We start from the raw sequence: 19,281 nt of genomic DNA, 5'->3' as shown, positions 1-19,281 counted from the left end.
ATATTTCCTTTATTTATTTTACAATTGAAGCAAGCGATCACAGTTCTGCGGGTTGTCCAGAAAATTCTCTCCGCTGTGATTTATTTGCTCCAGTAATTAGACCTATCCAGAGCAGGCTATTTGTCACTGCTGGCAGAAACCTTGTATCTCCAAAACATCAACTTCCCACAAGATAAATGAATAAATATGTATTACTATTGCTGTACATATTGCTGTTATTCCTCATGTCAACGTAATAGTTTTTCAAGAGGATACATTTTTTTTAAAAACCCAATATAAATGCGCAGTTTCCATCCTATTTTCTCACATTTGTGGACTTAAAATACAACCCTGACCGAAGCTCGTTTTATTTTGAAAATGTCCACCGGAAGCCCGGACTCACACTGTCGACAGCGCGCTCTCTCTCTCTCTCTCTGCTCTACTGGGTCAACTCAGCATCTGTCTCCGCCAGAGTGCACGGAGCGCGCAGTATGGACCCGTTACGCATTACGCACTATGGTGTCCTTCCTGGCACGGGCGGCTTTCTGACACGCGCGTCAGACCGGCGCAAAGACACCAACGCGTAGAAAGCTGCGGCGACTTGCAGTGAAAAGGAAGTCCAAGGTGTCTGTCTGTGCACGCAGAAGAGAAGAGAAGAGAAGAGAAGACGCGAGGGGATTCGTGGAGACTCTTGTTTTCTCCGCTCCGACGCGCGCACACTTTCTTTTCTTTTTCGGGGGGGGGGGTTGGAGACTTATTTTCTAACGGGATATCTTTTGCTGCATCTCCACTTTGGGGTGTTTACTATATGTGGATACTTATTCGGGACCATGGGAGACTCCGTGTTCCTCGACAGGCAAAATTCCTATCTCGTAAGTACTCCGTTTATTGGCCATACATGAATTGGAAAGCGTGCTGATGAAAGCTTACATCCTCTGTTGTCTGAGAGGACCGCGCGCGTGCACGTCCAACGTGTACGTGTGGCGCGTGATTGTGGCAGCTGTTTATTTCCTGCACGAAGATGACTTTTTGTGTGTGCATGTGGACTTTTAAAGCATCTCTGTATCTCAGCATTCTGCATTACAGCAAAACGTTGATGCATTTTTTTTGGACACTCAACACGTAAAAACGTACAACTTTTCCAAGTTGTATCCAATTCAAAGTCTTTCCCTGTCAAATGTCAGTGACTGTGAAGCAGAGCCGAGAGGAAAAAAAGACACAATTTAACACGCACCAGCCTCTTGTGGTGGAAAGCTTTGGGACATGTGATGTACGGAGCGCGCGCACATGCGGGGCCACACAAGACCACACATGTTTCCTGGTTCAAAGAGGGTTGAGAGCCCGCTGCTCTGAGATCAGCTCCGCCAGGACACAGAAGCAGACGTCATGTGTTGTGTTCCGACACCGCACACCTGAGAGCTCACACATCACACACCACACATCAGGGCAAAACACACACATGTGGGTCGAGGCCACGAGGAACCGATGAGAACCGCACCTTCAGAACGAACCCCTCAGCAATTTTGGCTTGAAATGGCTTGAACAGGTTCCTGCCAATGTGGTATTCGGATTAGTTTGTCTCGTGGACGCAGATGGAATCACCCACACGTGCTCGTGTTTGATAGATTTGTGTGTGTCCCTCCTGTTCCCATCTCTTCTCCTCCTCTCCTGGTTGGCGAGTCGGCCTCTTTTACGAGCGACGTCCCTGTGCCTGGAATCCCCCATGAAGCTGCGAGCACTGATTGGGAAACAATACAATTGTCTTTGGCTCGGCTGGGCAGCGTGTTGTGGTTGCGGGTCTGTGGTGCGCGGCGTGACGTTGCGGTGTGAAAGCTGTCGCCACATGGCTCACAGGAACGCTGCTCCAAAGGCATCCAAAGGCAGGCTAAGGGGGCTTCAGCTCTCTGGCAAATTGATCTCGATGCACGTCTCCGCTACAGTGATGGGCGTCGTCACATCCGGGCTCTCATTTCTTTAATAATGATGCTGCTCTTTGAGCGAGAGGATTGTCTCTCATCGTGAGTGCAGTTTTGTGGCTGTAGGCAAACGACGCCGTCTGCAAAGTTCCTGTCGTTAGCGAGCCGCAACAACCTCTTCCTCTTGCAAAAGAAGTCAAGCGCGGTGGTGTAGTTCCTGGAGGCTTCAGAAGGTGAGAAATCAATTCAGACGGCTTCTATTGATATGAATAAATGGCACATTTGCCTCGGGAAACCTTAAACCAGCACTTTATGACAAAGAGCCCCAGGCAAAGGCACGAGAGGAACGTCATCATGAACGCTAGCCGACCTCTGACCTCGCCGCCTCGTCAATCCTCACGACTTTCGGTCCAAGAATGCAGCTAAAACACGACTTTTGCGTTGTTGGAGGGGTTTCGGACTCTCGGTTCTCAGCCTGGAGGCACACTGGGACGGAGAAGACAGCGAGACGGAGCAGTTGTTGCCAGCGTTTAATCCCCCCCCTCCCCTTCCCCCAATCCGCCGTTCCACTTGTTAGTGACGTGTTCGGCCGATGGCGTCAGATCACCGGACTAATTCAACACCACCGCGTTACAACGTGCGACAGTCGGGATCGATCGCTCGGGTCTCTGTGTCGGGAGGACTTTGTGATGCATCCGCGCAGCTGTCGGCTAAGGAGCGAGCATCTGCGGACGCGGACGTGCCGAACTTGATCCTTCACCAATCAGTCTTCGCCAGGAGAGTTTATTTTCTCGTGGATGATTTGGACATTCTTGAAAGTCCGTACCGACACGTTTGACTGTGAGAACCGCGGTCGCGTGTCTGCATCCGGGGTGTCACATGACGGCGACTGAGAGACGAGTGAAGGGGGAAGTGGTAGCGCGCGGCAGTTTGATAGCGGTGAGCTAATCCTGGAGGCGAGCCAGCCGGCGTTCGAGGCTCCTTGCCAACAGTCAAATAATGACAGTTTGTCTTGAGGTGTCACCTCGCTCTGCGCAACCAAGCGCGACGTGCACGTCGGCCATGGTTCTGTGTGCTTACTGCGAGAGCTCACACTTTACTGGATTGACAGGTGTCTTCCACAGAGCAACACAAAGGAATTATCGATCCCTCCTCACCTATTGTTTACTTCATCTCCGTCTCTCATCACAGGCCAAACGGAAACTGCTGCGTTTTCTTCCTCCCGCACCAACAGACCCCCGCCCCCTCCATCTTTTGTCTCCAATTGTTCTCTTTTTGATGTTTGCCTTCCATTGTTTCCACTAACTCCAAATTCTCCTGTCGCTCGCTCTCCACACTGAGCAGAGCAAACATTTCTGGGCCTTTCCTTACGTGCTGTTGACCTCGTTCTGTGCATGAAGGTGTGTTTGTTTCGCTCCCCCGGCCACTCCCAGTACAAACAGCTCCGGCAGAAAGAAACAAAGCTTTCAGTCACACGGACGATCGAAAAACAGAATAGATGAATTACAGAATAGACGAATGAATAAATCATTAGTTTAACCAATAGACAAGTGTATTGAGTGCCTTTGCTTGACTTTCTGGCATCTGTAATGGACAGCTGTGTGTGTGTGTGTGTGTGTGTGTGTGTGTGGGCGGATGGCATCAACCATCCATGCGGCGTCTTAGTCATCAGCACAGCGAGTTTATTTACATTGACCACAAGCTTTCCTAAGCACACCCTGACCCAGAGGGAGAACTGCGCAGTGGATGTTTTGGATGTTTTGTTCGCAGGAGCACAGTGACGTGGAATGCACACAGATACGGTATGGTGTCATTCCAGAGGTCCAACATGGGGGGAGAGGGAGGGTGTGTCTCTCAGAGCCGCCGTCTTCTGCTCCATCCCTTCGCGATAATGGTCGGGATCGTCGACCCCCTGGTCGCGCCCGGCACGTTTCTTTTTTTTGTTGGCCCGGCACTCTCCTAAAAGGATCCGTGCGGCCGGGTTCCCGCACGTGGGCGGAAAGTCGAGTGCCGCGTTCCACAGCCGTCACTTCTGGCTCGTCATGACAACACCGCCCTTCCCTTGTTTTGTGTTTTCTTGCTAGACACTGTCGGGGTGGGGTGGTGGGGGGAGGCACTTGTTTTATTATCAACAGCGAAAGTCCGCCCTCCCCGTGACTTGTCTTTTTATGGAGATGGCCGAGGGCTGAGGGGAGAGCGCGGCGGAGGAAGCGCAGGGGAGAAAGTCCTGGCAAGACCTGATCGGCCGTCTCGCAGATGGGAGACGGGGCGACCGGAGGCGGGCGTCTTCCCTCCGGGCCTGAACCAAATATGTGACGCTTCAAGGGAGTCCGGTTTACAGCTGAAGCCCTCCCTCGCCCGGCTTCCCCTCACTGCTTCACACATTCAGGTGTTTCTTTCATTGGAGTCGGTTCAAGAAAAGGTTCGATGTGTTTCCGGACTGATAGCCGCGAGGGCACGATGTCAACCGTGTGAAGTGCACTATTGCGTCATAGTTTGGGGATTTTTGAAGCGCGCATGTTACTCCCTGATCTGCTGCACAACGGTGCACTGAACTTGGATCAAGACCGAGCTAATGAAGCCATAACAGACCTCATTAAGGTTTTGTAATCCATTACTACACACATATGTGGGTGCGTCCTCAGTCATGCACGCAGAACGAGATGCTAAATAGTGAGAACAGAGTGTGCCGTCCGGTGGAGAGATCTCTGCTCTTCATTTTTCAACACTTCAGCCAGCTGCTGCTCTCCGGGGTTGACCTCAACGACACAGCTCCTCCGAAACCGGCCAAAGCTGTTAAAAGCTCGGCAGGATACACACCTCGCGGCACTGCACTTCAAGAGCCGTGTGGCTTCTTCTCGAAAAGCAGCCCTAAGAGGACCAGTGATGCTTGCAGACTGGTTTCTGCACGATTCCAGAAAAACAAAAAAAAAAGAAAACATGCCTGTGCTTTGGAAAGAAGTGCAAGCAAACCGAAGCATGCGTGCACATTTTTTTTCCGGAGGACACGGTTCGACGCTGCTCTGCTTCTCCTTGGGTGGACAGTTTTTTTTGTTTTTTTTTTGTAAACGCAGTCCCCAGAGGAGCAGAGGAGCGCCTTGGCTGACGGGAACTAGAGGAAAGAAAAAGGCCGAGAGCAGTTGCTGTGACCAAAAACCAGAAACTTGACTCCCGTGATTAGTGAAGCGCTTTAGCAATGGCGCCTGCGAAGTGTTTGTCTTTTTCCTGACGAGCAACCGTCCCCCACCCCAGATTAATCTTTGACTTTAATTGGACGGAATTGGTTGAAAATACACGGCATAAACCGTAATACCCTTTCCATTTGGAACGCCAGTCGTACGTTTGCCCCGACTTTGGTCGAAAAGCTCACTTCCCACTGCTGTTTACACCGACTGCACGGTCTCCACAGAAGACTTCTTTGATAAGGCCACGCCCGCGTCATGTGCGGTGGCGTCGACTGGGATGCAGGCGATGCTCACCGGCCAGAACAGAGTGCACTTTCAAGGGTTTCACGGCGCCCCGTCAAGTAATTACAACAAGCCGGTGTGAACGACTCGCCTCCAATAAGCACGCGGCTTTTAAATAAACGGCCTCATTCTCCGGCGGCGGCGCGGCGGCGATCGCCGATAGCGTTTTTTTTTTTCCGGACGCAGGGACAACAAAGAAACGCGGAGGGCGACATTTCCAGTCCGGTTCCATCTCGGAGAACATGGATGAAGGAAATATCCCAACGTCAGACTAGGAATAACATGGATGAAGCCAGGAATAACATTGCTTCTCTATGACACACACACACACACAGACAGCTGGTTCACTGAAGACACCGTTTATGCTAGCAGCAGGGTGTACGTGCGCTCATGTGCCGGCTATGCACATATTTGCACACAGGACAAACCCGTTTTTTAATGTGTGTGCCCATGCATTTAACTTTGCGTGCGTGTGTGTGTGTGTGTGCGGACAGAGTGTGACACGGGTTCAAGGGGCCTTTGACTAAAACCGGATTAGCCGCTCTCAAGGCTGCCACTGGAATGTGAGGATCAACAAGTTTTGTTGTGGCAGCGCACGCGCAAACACACATCCATTTATTCGTGGTGCACAAACTATTTTAACTTATTTGCCTGACCATTTTCTCATTGGGGCTGTAGCTAAAATTGGCTTGTTTTTCCACCAGCGCAGGTGTCTTTATTCATCATTTGCGTCAGTGCACGGCTCGGCGGGGATGTTATAAATGCGGGCTTGTTGCAATTGAGGCGATCTGTTCCTTTCGCGAGGTGGCAGAAGGCCTCACGTGTGCGGCGCAACAACTATTCTTGTCGTGCATATTTCCATTGAGGCGTTGCATTTTGAAAAAAAAAAAAAAAAGAAAAAGACAGGAGCACGTTATCTCTGGCAGATCCACAGGGATCGCTCCTGCCTTGAGGCAACTGAAGGCGATGAAAGACAGGCAGCCGTCTTGTGTTCCTCCTGTCCCTCCCTGAAGGGGGGAGGGGGGGGGGGGGGGGTATGGTGGTATTTGGACCGATTAAGCTTTGAAGGTCAACGTTGGAGCATATGTTCCGAGTACCAGCATCTCCTTATAGATTTATGTTTTAATTTCAGTTTGAAAAATGTGTTCCTGGTTTTGATCTAAGTGGCTGCAGTGATCATGAGGCAGCATTTGTTTATTCCAGAGAACAGGTGGAAAACAGCGGGAACGTTTCAACAGAACCATCTGTGTCCTTTGCAAATAGCTCTGTGTGGACTGAAACTTGGCATCTCCAAGTGGAATTCTCTCAAAGTGGGACTCTTTTTTTTTTCAGTTTTACGAATGGATTCATATTTTTTTGAACATATTTTCACAAGCCCCAGTATATCTGATGGATTAGGGTTTATTTTCATAACTAGTCCACTGCTTAGGAAAACAGTGAAAAGCAGTTCCTGGAAAGTACCGAGATGTTTTGGTGTAAATTGACTTGCGTGCGGTCCCTCAATCGCTTCCTTTGAGGGATGGTTCCACTCGTCAAAGTGTCGGCGAAGAACCGCGCGGCAAAAAATTGCGACTGATTCGGCTGTCATCGCGTTTCAGTGCTCGACCTTATTAGCTCCTGGCGGATCGAGTTTCCCCAACGCTCCCAACTAATCAGGCCTACGCTGAACAGGACCCGGTGAGAAAGCGGACTGTGTGATTGCTCCCGTGGAGCGCTGCCAGTGGGAAGGCGATAAGTAGTTTGCCATGTTAATCAGCCGGTGTTTAAAGTGCTCTTCACCTCGTCGTTACTGTATTGTTAACACTTTATTATAGGCTTCTTTACTGGCGTGCACACACACACACACACACACACACACACATACACACACACACGTTTCGATCGCTAGAAGTGCCGGGTGTGTTTGGCAGGTCGGCGGCACTCGAGCGTTCATTCTCTTTCAGCCAGGAAAATCAATAATAGACCAGCTGACCCGACGATGACCCGCGATGCACACACGCACACACACACACACACACACACACACACACACACACACACACACACACACACACACACACAGAGGCAGTGTCACATCCACCGTCCTGGAGAGAACAAAGCATTGTGGGGTGGTGACGGGTGTGGCGCGGGTCTCCAGGAAGTCACACTTGGCTAAAACTTCCTGGCTTGAAACAAGGCCGATGGCTTTGTGCGTCCGGCCGGGTCGGAGGGCTTTCTCTCGTTAGCGGCGCTTCGTTGTTCGCCGATGGTTGACACTTGTGAGGTTGGTGGAAAGATTCAGATTTCAGTTTTCAAGCAACCTTCAAAAGACAAATCTTTCTCTTTTACGTCCCAGTGCACCAAAACACACCAAACCGCACGAAGCTACAAAGCCAGGAAGCTAGGAAGCTACAAAGCTAGGAAGCTAGGAAGCTAAGGAGCGCAATTCAAAAGCTTTTGGCCACAAGTGCCAAGTACCAAGCTTGAACAACAGGGCCTGAAACCTGCCCGGTCCGCTGTCCCGTTGTGTCCGCGGTCCATCTCGTCGCGTACACATGTGCGTCTGCGCGGCGCGAGGAGAACACCGCATCAAAAGTTGTGCGTAAACGCCGCCATGTGCCTCTCGAAGCGACCGCGGCCCTGTCATCTCCATCGTCAACATCATGCGGATTCTGAGGAGCGGACCAGCAGGTTCTAATCCCCGCTCTTTAACTACCGCACAGGATTAACTCGGGAGAGGAGGGTCGGGGGGGGAGGTTGTCTTGCACCCATGTGGAAAATAAAGAGTCTTATGGAGACTTTGCTCTGATCCTGCTGTGTTAAATGGATACGGTGGAAGAAGCACACACAGAGAGAGAGAGAAAGAGACCAAGGGAATGTGCTGTACTTGTGTCGGCTCATGTTCTTGCCACTGGGGTGAAAAATAAACTTACTATTCCCTAATAGGATCAACGTCTTATCTTGCACACGCTTACGTTCATGAAAAAATGTGTTAAGTCAACGCACTCGCACTTCTGATCTGTTGTAAAAGGTGTTGATGACAATCGGCTAATGAGGAACAGTTAAACTCCTTTACTGTGGGGTCGGTAATTAATCTAACCAACATGTCTTCGGACCGCGAATGCTTCTGAAATGGCTCAGCGACGTCTCTTATCGCCAAATGGCAGTTATAACCCTGCTTCCTCAAAAAAAAAAAACGAGAGGAGAAAAATGCAACGTTTATTTGAACGGACTTTTTCAGTGAGGAAATCTTATTAGCCAAGTAGGAAGAGGAGGAGGAGGAGGAAGAGGAGGCAGGAGGCCCAGTCTGTGGTTGCGAAACTGCCCTTCGATTGAATCGTCTACAGCCACAATGTGTGAAATCATGAGAAATCCGAAGCTCTTTCAAGAGGAAAAAAAATAAATAAATCAGCTGTTTCAGAAATGACAGACGGGTGACACTCGTGAAGAATTAGAAATACGTATTGTTTTTGCTTTGGGAGATCTTCGAAGACAACATTCTTTGGTTGTTAGGTTGTGTTAAAGTCGCACTTAATTAAAAAACAACAACAACCTCCCCCTCTTTCTCTCAGCGTCGTTGCAGTCATGTGTCCGTCTGGGCTGCAGGAAGTAGCAGCACAAAGTCGTCTGGGTCTCTCGCATGCTTGTTGTGACCGTTAAATGAGTGTCTTCGTCCATCGCTGTGTGTGTGTGTGTGTGTGTGTGTGTGTGTGGGGTGGGGAACCTGGGGGACCGTGACGGCAACTGTTTGCTATATTTTGCTCTTCACGGTCGAGGGGAACAAGAGAAGCCGAGTCCCATCACAAGTCGCGTTCTCACTTTACATCGGAGGCCGGTTCTCGTCTCACAATCTATTCAACATTCCAGGATCTATGGAGTGGCACAATATTTCTCTGGGAGTGTGTTTTTTCTGCAGCCTGTGCGAGTGGGTGTGTGTGTGTGTGTGTGCTTTTGTGTGTGTCCGTTTTCTCACGGTGCTGACTTAGTAGAGCGCTCAGACTGCAAAAAGGTTTGATGGGAAAGTAATGCTCATGGGGCTACTTACGCTGACAGTTGGACTGATTGACAGATAAAGTGCTCGCACACAAACGCACGCAAACGCACGCAAACGCACCGCATTTGTATTGACTGTCAATCTGTGTTAATGGAGGAACACGGAATTCAACAGTTATCGAACAACTTTATCCATACATATATTACTTTATTATGAAAGTAATCTTCTGCAGGTCCACCAGTGGTCACAGAAGGTCATGATGGCGTATTAGCCGCGTGCACAAGTGGAAGGAATTGAGGGATTATGGTTTTTGTTTGTAAGCGGGTTCCTGCAGGCTGCCTGCGTGGAGCGGGTGGGATGTGGACGAGCTTGAAGCTTGGATCATCACTTTTCAGGCCATATACCAAACAAGTCTGCAATTTATCCAGCAGAAATAGGATTGATGATCATTAAACCCACCTATGGCCATACATGGGATACAAACATGTGTTTTTCCTCCCTCCATTTCCCCAGCTGGAAGTGTCAGATGTCTAAAATCACGCTCACCTCTGAGGGCTGAAAGCCGGCATTTGTCATCCGCTCCGTTTTGTTTGGCAGTGGTTAGGCTACCGCTGAGTTGTGACCTTCATTCGAGTTTCAAATCACTCCAGAACACAGATGGGAGGCCTGGAGGAACTCACACACACACACACACACACACACACACATGCAAGTCTCGGTGCTGAGCTCTGATTGCTCAAACCGTCTCCACGGCTGCCATCAGGCCACAATCAGTTTTGTCTCAGTTCAAGTGGAGCAAGCCACGCATTTTTCCCCCACTTATTTATGCTGAAAGCGCACATGATCCCTACACTAACCCCTCCTGATCAGCGCGCACACACACACACACACACACACTCACACACTCACACACACACACTCACACATGCAGCAATCACCCAAAGTGCCCTCCAGGATTAGCGATGATTAGCCAGCTTCATTAGCTCGGATGGCTATAGTCTGTAAATGAGGACTTATAGAATTGTATACAGTTAAAGAAGGCTTGATTTGTGTGTGTTTAACAAAATACTGGATGACATATCAGCCCAGGAGTAAGAACAATGGGGTTACTTTATTTCTATGAAGTTTGCTACGCTAACACAGAGCACATTGTGGTGGAATTAGGTCTTGTGGTTTTCTTAGAGGCGCATTATAAATGATGATAGGACTTGCGAATTCATTCAACCCCAAACCCAGAGATGAAGCAGTATCCAGAGAGGACGTTGTTTTGTGGTCCATCACAAGCAAAGTGAAGGTTTTCCGACATGCCGTGGAAGCGAATCCACGGTTTGCGATGCAAAGTCGGGCTGAGGACCAATTACTAGCATGTTCAACACAGCTGTACCCTCCTCTCCCTGGTTTTCCTCGATGGACAAGTTGACCTCGTTGTGACCAGAAGAAGCAGCGTTAAAGCGCTGTACCGCATCACGACGGGAGATGTGTCGCAGGTCTACATGTGCGGTTCGAGACGGCCATCGTGGAGAAACGGCTTGTTCATATCAAGCTGGATTTTTAGCGGGATTTAAGTCTGATGTTTCTCTTCCCACAATTCACACGGACGCAGAAGAAACCGTGGAGACAAACAGCACGACAAATAGGTCATGAAAGGTCATGACAGAAATAGCGCTTGTACTTTGGCTTCAGAATTGGGGGAAAAGTTTGCTCTTGAGCACACCCACACACACACACACACACACACACACACACACACACAGAGAGTCCTCATACTTGAGGTTAGTGTGCATAAAAGCATGCAAACAGGAGTATTATGTCTCTGACATAAACCCAGTCTGCCATTAACAGCTGGCTGATTTTTTTGAAGTTTTCTGTGGTCAGACCGTCATCTACACATTGCTTTGAAACAATGCCACACACACACACACACACTACCTCAACTTCTCCTTCTATCAACTGTGGTGTTGATACAATACCTGTTTTCTTTCGCTTTTGAAACTCACGTAACCATTACACGAGCTCCCAAGTCGTCAAGGTCGGCTTCGTTACCGCTGCAGGCCCTTCATATTAATCTGTCTTTAAAATGTTTGAAGTCGGCCCGATGCTTTTGATGTGCCTGCCAATGATTGTGGGGGAGAAAGAGGACGGGGGTAGGTGGGAGGGGGGGGGGGGGGGGGTATTTGGAGCACACACTCCAAGTTGCTCATTATTGGGACAGAGCCAGGAAGCCCTCATTAAATGCACAGGCAGACGAAAAAAAACAACTAAAAACAATGTGCTGTGAAAGACGATACCGTCATATTTTGTATTTCCTCACTAATGCGTGGTGGCGCCCCGCAGCTCGAAACATTTTAATGTTTTATACGTTTACTGCTCATCACAATAACAAAACCCAAGTCAAACAAATGCAATGCGATGCAATCCTCGTGAATTTGAACTCAATCAAGCTGCACATTGTTGGAATAACTTGTAGAATATAGTGTGTAATAAATAGTGTGGAAGTCAACACAAAGGCATAGTTTTGACTTTCGATTCCTTTTCGAAAAAAACAAGATAACTTGAACATTATAAATCGCCACTTTTATTATTTATGCATTTTATTCCAGTAGTCTTGGCGAGACCAAATGCAATACCATAAATCATTATCGCCATCCAAAACACTGAAAAGCCTGTTATTTCAAATGCACAATGATATAAAACACAAAACAAAGACAAATGTGAGAAGCTGCAAACACATTTGCCATTTTACGTTACAAAGGACTTACTCTAGTTAATATACTACCACCAATATTGATTTACTTTCCATTGATTGAATATCTGTTTCACTGCACATGTTAATGATTTCAGCACATTATTTGTCGCTGCATTTAGACACAGCCAGTCTGAATCAGCGCTTTTCTTTGCATTGGAATGGATGCTATGGTAGTTGCGTTTACAACCACGGCATCCTATTTTCCTCACGCACTACTCCATCGGCATGCGCTCCCGCACCGGAGGCCGGCGGACTTCACAACCAACGATAAGCGTGATATCGCTGAATTGCTGAATTGTCGGGTAACGTAACCTGCGCGTGGAAAACAGGGATCCATGAAATTCGGAGGTTTTTCCCCCTCGGGCGGCGTCAGGGAAAAGCCAAAACAGCTGGGGGAGACTATTAATCGTTGCTGTGTGGCAGATACAGATACACAGATGTACAAACACGCACACACACACACACACACATTGACAAGTGAGGGTGGTCACTAATTACAAGCAGGTGTGGACCTCAAGGAGGTTCCAGGTCAGCGAAAGCAATCTATTACATGCATGCATGAAGCCAACCTGTGTCGAAAAAAAAAAACAGAGTAAAGTGTTAAAAAACACAAGCGCATTCCTTTGGATCAGTGTTGTGGGATAGGAACTCTTCTCAAGGGCCATTTAAAGCCAGCTGCAACGCAAAAAGGAACAAAAACAAAACCCCCAAAAAGTGGGATGTGAAGAATTTTTGGAAACGTTTCTTCAGTGTCTGCGTTCAGCAGAAGGCACCTCTTCCTGGGCCTCCGCTACCTTGCCTCGAATATCACTACACCCGTCACGTAGTTTACACAAAGCCGGCCAGCCGGCATGATTTAGCTATGTGTTCTCTACGACCGTACACACACACACACGTCTGTAAATCAGAGACGCCGTCGTGTCCGGGCCTCGTTGCGGCGTCCCGCGTTTTCCTCCCGCTGGCAGATTTGTTCGCGAAACGTCTGCCGCCACACCGCGAGGACTTTGTTTGCCGACTGGCGGCACGGAATGAAAAGTCAAAGGGGTCGCCAGAGTGAGCGAAATGTCCGCGCAATCCATATGAAAGATGTGGAGTTATTTCAATTTGTGAAAAGGGGGAGGAACTGATATCAGCAGCACTGGAAGAGAGAAAGTCAGATTGATGCGTCCCTCTTCCAGCAGTGGACTGCTTTATGTGAAAAAGCTCCTTAGTGTTTGTCAGACATGCTTTCTTTCGGGGTCGAGACTCATCTGAGTATCGCATGATTTTCAACCTGCACAGCTGAGACCAGTGGATTAAAGGCTTTATCGCAGATTCTTCTTTCCTCAAAGAGGATTTGCGACATTGTCTCTACGTGGTTGCAGTCGGGATATTTCTAACCGCACTTGAAGGCAGCGCGTGTGTGTGTCTGTGTGTGTGTGTGCATATATTAATTTGAGGCTTGTTTTCTCTCGCCCATCACACACACATATGCAAAGCCAGGAATCCTCCGATGCGGACCAACACAAGCACAGTTGTGTCAATGCCACGACCGATAACGTCTGCATGGAAGAACGAGCGGGCTGCGTTCTTCATGATCGGTGACATCGTCATCATGTGGCGAAGGTCAATCACGCGAAAACACCTTCCCAAATCGGCACGGCGTGAACGACCTACAAGAGGCTTTTCTCCGTCTCCGTCTGGATTCACATTAAATTGCGATTGATTCACGCCGCTTGTGCGTGTCCCCAGGTGCGTTACCATAGTAATATTCCTCTCACTTCCTGGGCTCTTTTGATACTGCTGTGTACGCGTTGCCGCAGGAACTGACTCACTTTTGCCCGTAGGCTTTTTTTTTTGCGCAATTGTCCCCTTTTGTCTAAAATAGACCAGAAACCACATGCTGCAGTGCCCTGAATGGCCCAAAACACCATTAGTCATCTAACTGCAGCAGCCCAGTCAGCAAAGACGCTCATCTTTCCACTTTCAACGTCCGTCACAAGCAGAAGCGGCGACGACGACACGTGTTGCATCCCATAATAGCAGCCTCACATGCCGTGTCACATGCACGGGTGATATTAACGATCGTTTGAACATTGAATAACTGATTGACACCCTCGTGCACTCTCACCTCGCTGTTCGGCGTCGATGAACTGCACGCTTGAATCACTTTTCTTGCATTCTTCCCTGATTTATTTGAGGTTTATTTCTGTTTGCGCAAAAAATTGCATTAAGCGGAGCAAACTGGGAGAAAATACCATTTGTTCGAGTTGGGATTATCTGATTAGATCTGCTCAGCCAGGCCAGCAAACATCTGTGGGGGGTTTGGACAGTTCTAATAAATACAGCGGCAAACAAATGACGGCAGTTATGTAAAGGCATAGCAACTGACTATATTTTGGAGACAAACAGGAGTGAGAGGATTGTGACAGCCGCCGCATGGCAGATCTGTCTCTATAGAGGCTGTTCAAACAGTGTTACGTCTCGCTAAACAGTCCACGTCATACTGAGCTCCCGGATAATGGATGCTCCGGCTGTATGTTCCACATGTGATCTCGTTAACCTCCACGGGCTTGAGAATAATATTAGGAGATTGGTCAGGACACGCTATCGCTCATTAACGCTGCGGGAGCTTCTTTTTTTTTTACCGGTATATATAATAGTTGCTGGATGTTATTGGATGTGAGCCGTTCTCTTACAAATTAATCTCCACTTTTTTTGGGGGGAATTCAAATCGTGAACTCATGGTGACTTTTCGCCGCGGCGATCAGCTGCCGTGTTTGCGTCCGCCGCTGTTGAACTTGGCAGTCGGCGCTCAAAGCCTGAAAGCCAAAATAAATCCCAAATCTCAGATTCTTTTTTTTCCCTGATAATGTGGAAAAGGGGTTTATTTAAATCTGAACTCGAGCAACTTTTCCAAGCAATCTCCATCATGTTTAAATCTAAAACAGTTTATGCCACTCCCTTTTGACAGGGGCTTAATCTTTTGTTTCTATCTTCTAATACACTCCAATAGCTAAGTCATTTTCACGGGGCAACGGGGGTTTATAGCAACCTGTGTAAAAGTCATATTCATTCTACTTATGTTTTTAGACAGTATATTAAGACTTGTCTATATAATCTTTGCAGATGATGTGTTTCTGTTGGCTCCATCAGACCGTGACCTTCATGCACTGCGGGTTGGAAGTTGTGTATGAGAGTCAGTACCTCCAAGTCTGAGGCCTTGCCTCTCCGGATTGCACCCTCTAGGTTTGGAGTGGGTCCCAGGAAGTTCATGAGTGAGGGGAAAACAGAGCGTTAGAGCTGTACTTGACTCTCAAAGACTGAGCTCCTGATTTACCAGTCCCGTCTCCAGTCCGTCCCTCACCTCTGGTCATGAACTGAGAACGAGATCGTGGATGCGAGCAGCCGACGTGAGCTTCAGCTGTAGGCCGGCTGGACTCAGCCTTAGCGGTAGGATGAGGAGCTCAGACATCCGGAGAGACAAAGACTCTGCTCCTGTGCACCGAAAGGGTCCAGCTGAGGTGGTTCAAGATCCTTTCGAGGTTTTCCAGGCACGTACAACCGGTGAGAGACACCGGATTAGAGCCGGAACACGCAGTTGGGGGGGATTATAAATATCTCATCCAGACCGGACATGCTTTAGGGTCTGGAATACCCTGCGTAAGCCTGCTGCCCCTGCGACCCCGCTCTCGGTAAGCTGAAGAAGCTCAGAGATGTGGATTTCAAGAGGTGAAACTGCACAATTGACATGCACAACAGCTGTTGTTTGAACACAAAGGATCTGCGTTGTTAGCCAATGAGAACAGTAGACACTAACCAGAGGAGGGAGACAGAATCGTGGCGCATGAAGACGACGTCAGACCACACTCAACAGACACTTGCAGACACTTGCTGTTGCGCCTTTTTGACCCCTTAAAGAATACATAGACAAAGACAAGTGATACAACATCGTCCCACAAGAACCTAATCCGTCAAAAGCCAAACTGTGCGAGTTGTTTTTTCTCGGTCTGTACATTTGAATGCACGTCCCTGCAGGTCACACGGGCTTTTGGGCCAGAATCCAGCAGCGACACCAGGATTTAGTCCGGCCCCTTCGCTCCGCTGCCAGCGTTATCCCAAGGGGAGGGGGGTTCACCGGTCGACACTCAAGAACCGAAGCTCATCCATCCCCTTCAGAGGGCCTGCTGGGAAGAACCAGCTCGAGCGCGGAGGGGCCTCTTATTTAACTTTTCCAACTGTTTGTCTTTGCTTTCGCGGCGTGTGTGCGAGTGCAGGCATGTGTGCGCGCCCCCTCAAGCTGCGTGTGAGGTCAAGCGGCAGGGGAAAGGGTTTTCCTCGCCAAGCGATAAGGAATTGCACACACACACGGCCGCGCTGGACGAACTGCTCGATCACAAAAGGAGGAGGGGGGGGGGGCGACACGCAACTTGCTTTTTGCCGGACTTGTGACGCACACTCGGGTGGCTCTCCAGGTTGACTCTGTCCACGTTTGGCTTTCCCTCCCACGGCTGGATGACGGCCCCGTTGCCTCGCCGCACCGAGCGGGGTCAAATAACAAGAGGGTCGACCGCGGGAGGAAGGACTGCGAGAAAAGGTTGTTGATGGAGACCAAATCAGGAGAGGAAAGTTCAAAAACGTGGAGAATAAACATTCACGAGGGCAACGGGGTGAAATGCAATTTATTATTTTGTTCAAAAGATATCAACTGATGTAAAATGGTTTATCTCCGCTTGCGGCAGCAGAGAATAAAGACCATATATATATATATAAACACAGACACATTAGTGTGCACTTGTAAGCCCACTGTCTGGATAAGGCATTAGATGAATTGCAGCAGTCTGTCCTCTCTTTGTCTTCCCCCTCTTCCTTAACCTCTCCCTCATCCTGACCTCTCTTCTCAGTACACACACAGGAATGCATGACCAGAGATTCAGAGGACTCAAATGTGCATCAAAGCCAAAGCGCTCTCTGGTCCTGCAGCAATTCATTACAATTCACTTCCATTCGATTCCACCTTGATCACGGATTAAAGGCAAAGCTGCCGCGTAAACCTGTCTGGGGATGAGAAACGAGCGCGGGGACTCGGGCTGCTTTCTATACGGTCTGGCCTCGCCGTACCCTCATCTCCTCCACGTATGCATTCTCGACGGCGGTTACGTGTGTGGAAAGCGTATTGCAAATCCATCAGTGCGAGGCCACTTCATGTCCTCACTTGCTCCTTTTTTTTCTTCTCTCTCTCTCTCTCCCCCCCCTGTCTACGTCTGTGTACTTTATACTTTGTACGTTCAGTTCTTCTCATGTTGCAAAAGGACCGTGCTGCACACACACACACACACACACACACACAGGCTCTGTATTTTATTGGACTGCAAGTGTTGGTTGTGTATAATCTACTCCCATCATCTATGAGAATCATATAAAAATCTGTGTTTTTTTTTTTCTTCTTCTAATCCTTTTTTTTATTTCTCAAAGAATGCAGAGGGCAAGGGTTTACACAGTTTCACATGCACCAAGTCCAGGGAATACTTAATGTGCGACTGAAGATGAATAAAAAACTCAAAAAGACATTTTTCACGATGGAAAGCAGTGGTGAGGGCGAGGGGTCATCACGTGAAATGAAAGCACACCGTGAATGCTATGTGCACGTTTTCTATTCTGATCGGCCGACCTTTGTGTTCCCTCTCCTCAGGGTGACTACACCTGGAGCAGCCTGTCGGGGCGGAGCGTGCGTCTGGCGCCGGTTGCCATCCAGAGCCTGTCGGAGCTGGAGAGGGCCAGGCTGCAGGAAGTAGCCTACACCCGATTACACCAGGACTATGACCTGGGGTGTCAGATTACCATGCCAAAAGGTGGGAGAACGCGTGGGCTCCTAATTTAAAGCTGCGAAACAATTTGCAGCGGGAGGGCATCGGCATTCTCCAGACAACGTCGGCTTTTGAGATCCTGAACTTGAGTTTGGTTGTGCAAACTTACTTCCAAGTGTCCCCCGTAAATGAAAGCCAACGCTCGAGCCTCTGACCACATCCTCTTGTCGTCCGTCAAGTGGATTTAAGGGAAGTCGTGTGTGGGCTATGTTCGGGGAAGTAGTGGCAGCACATGGATTTAGATGTAAACCATACTTTTGCGTTGGGATGGTGTGCTTCCTGTTACCCCCCTCCCCCTTCCCCTCTGCCCCCCTGACACGCGACTGCCTTTCCGCTGCAACTGAGGCCCGAGAGTCACCCCGCTTGTCACCATGCACACTCCATCGCCTCAAATCTACACGCCCCTGTTTTGATCTCGTAAAGCAAACCATTAAGTGAACACCGGTCCGGAAAATTACAAAATTAGACTTATTAGCAGGCCACGGGCACTGCGGTGGTTTGTTTCCCACCGGGCCCGCCCATACCCAAAATGTCAATTGGATGAGTAGTATTGGAATCAGCAGAGACTCATATATTCCAACGTCTACACCCAAATGCGATGGATCCTCTTTTTCCTCAAAATGCAACTCAATAGCATCTCTTGTTAGGTTTCCCATCCCTGGTCGATGCCCGTATCTCTCTGCTCGCAGTTTTGTAACAGGCTTGCTTTCAAAAAAAAAAAAGAAAAAAAAAAGCAGGGGGTCTGAAGCCAAAAACTGAGATGACCTCATCGGCCTTATTTTCTCAGACTTTCGAGAGCTCCCACCGGAGACACAGGAAACATTATTTGACTGTTTTCACAGATTGAGGAGTTAAGTAAACTGAACTTCATGTTACACGATGAAATCCTCAGGTGAGCCAGACTCGTTTGGATGAGGAAACCTGCTGCACTTTGAGGCCCTGGAGATATATATATATATATATATATATATATATATATATATATATATATATATATATATATATATATATATATATATATATATATATATATCAGAGGCTTGAGGTACAATTATCCAATTAGTGAGATTAGTAGATGAAAGTCAAGAAAAAAAACATACTGTACATTCCTGTTCATCTCATGACCGTCCAGGTCTCTTTCCGACCCCCTGGGGGGGTCCTGACCCTCAGGTTTGGATCCAATGATTTTGAAGATCTGGCTCAAACAGTCGACTTGTTCACAACCAACACTTGTTTCTCGCCCCACACCACTTTAGTATACTCACTCAGCTGTGTTTTACAGACCTCTCGGTTCAAAGTATTGTCCTCATAAATCGACCGAAATGAGACCCGAACTTGCATTAAACCAGAACTC

General features: G+C 48.5%; 1 protein-coding gene across 2 annotated transcripts in view; it reads left to right on the top strand.

Moving 5' to 3' along the window:
• Positions 1 to 19,281, top strand: part of LOC137794096 (rho GTPase-activating protein 6-like) — a 50,529-nt gene that overhangs the window by 19,074 nt on the left and 12,174 nt on the right. Inside the window, exons 1-2 of one of the 2 annotated variants that reach the window (XM_068590709.1) lie at positions 439 to 851; positions 17,753 to 17,912. In XM_068590709.1, the coding sequence (XP_068446810.1) occupies positions 810 to 851; positions 17,753 to 17,912 (202 nt within the window). In that variant the 5' untranslated portion in view covers positions 439 to 809. Of the gene's footprint in view, positions 1 to 438; positions 852 to 17,752; positions 17,913 to 19,281 lie in introns of those variants that run through there. The other variant, XM_068590708.1, reaches the window with a different exon arrangement.

This window comes from Clinocottus analis, unplaced genomic scaffold (genome assembly GCF_023055335.1).
Source record: "Clinocottus analis isolate CAN_PGR_092001 unplaced genomic scaffold, fCliAna1.0.p SCAF_24, whole genome shotgun sequence".
Taxonomy (NCBI): Eukaryota; Metazoa; Chordata; class Actinopteri; order Perciformes; family Cottidae; genus Clinocottus; species Clinocottus analis.
Note: the sequence above shows the minus strand (reverse complement) of the source record. Positions and strands in the feature narration are given on the sequence as shown.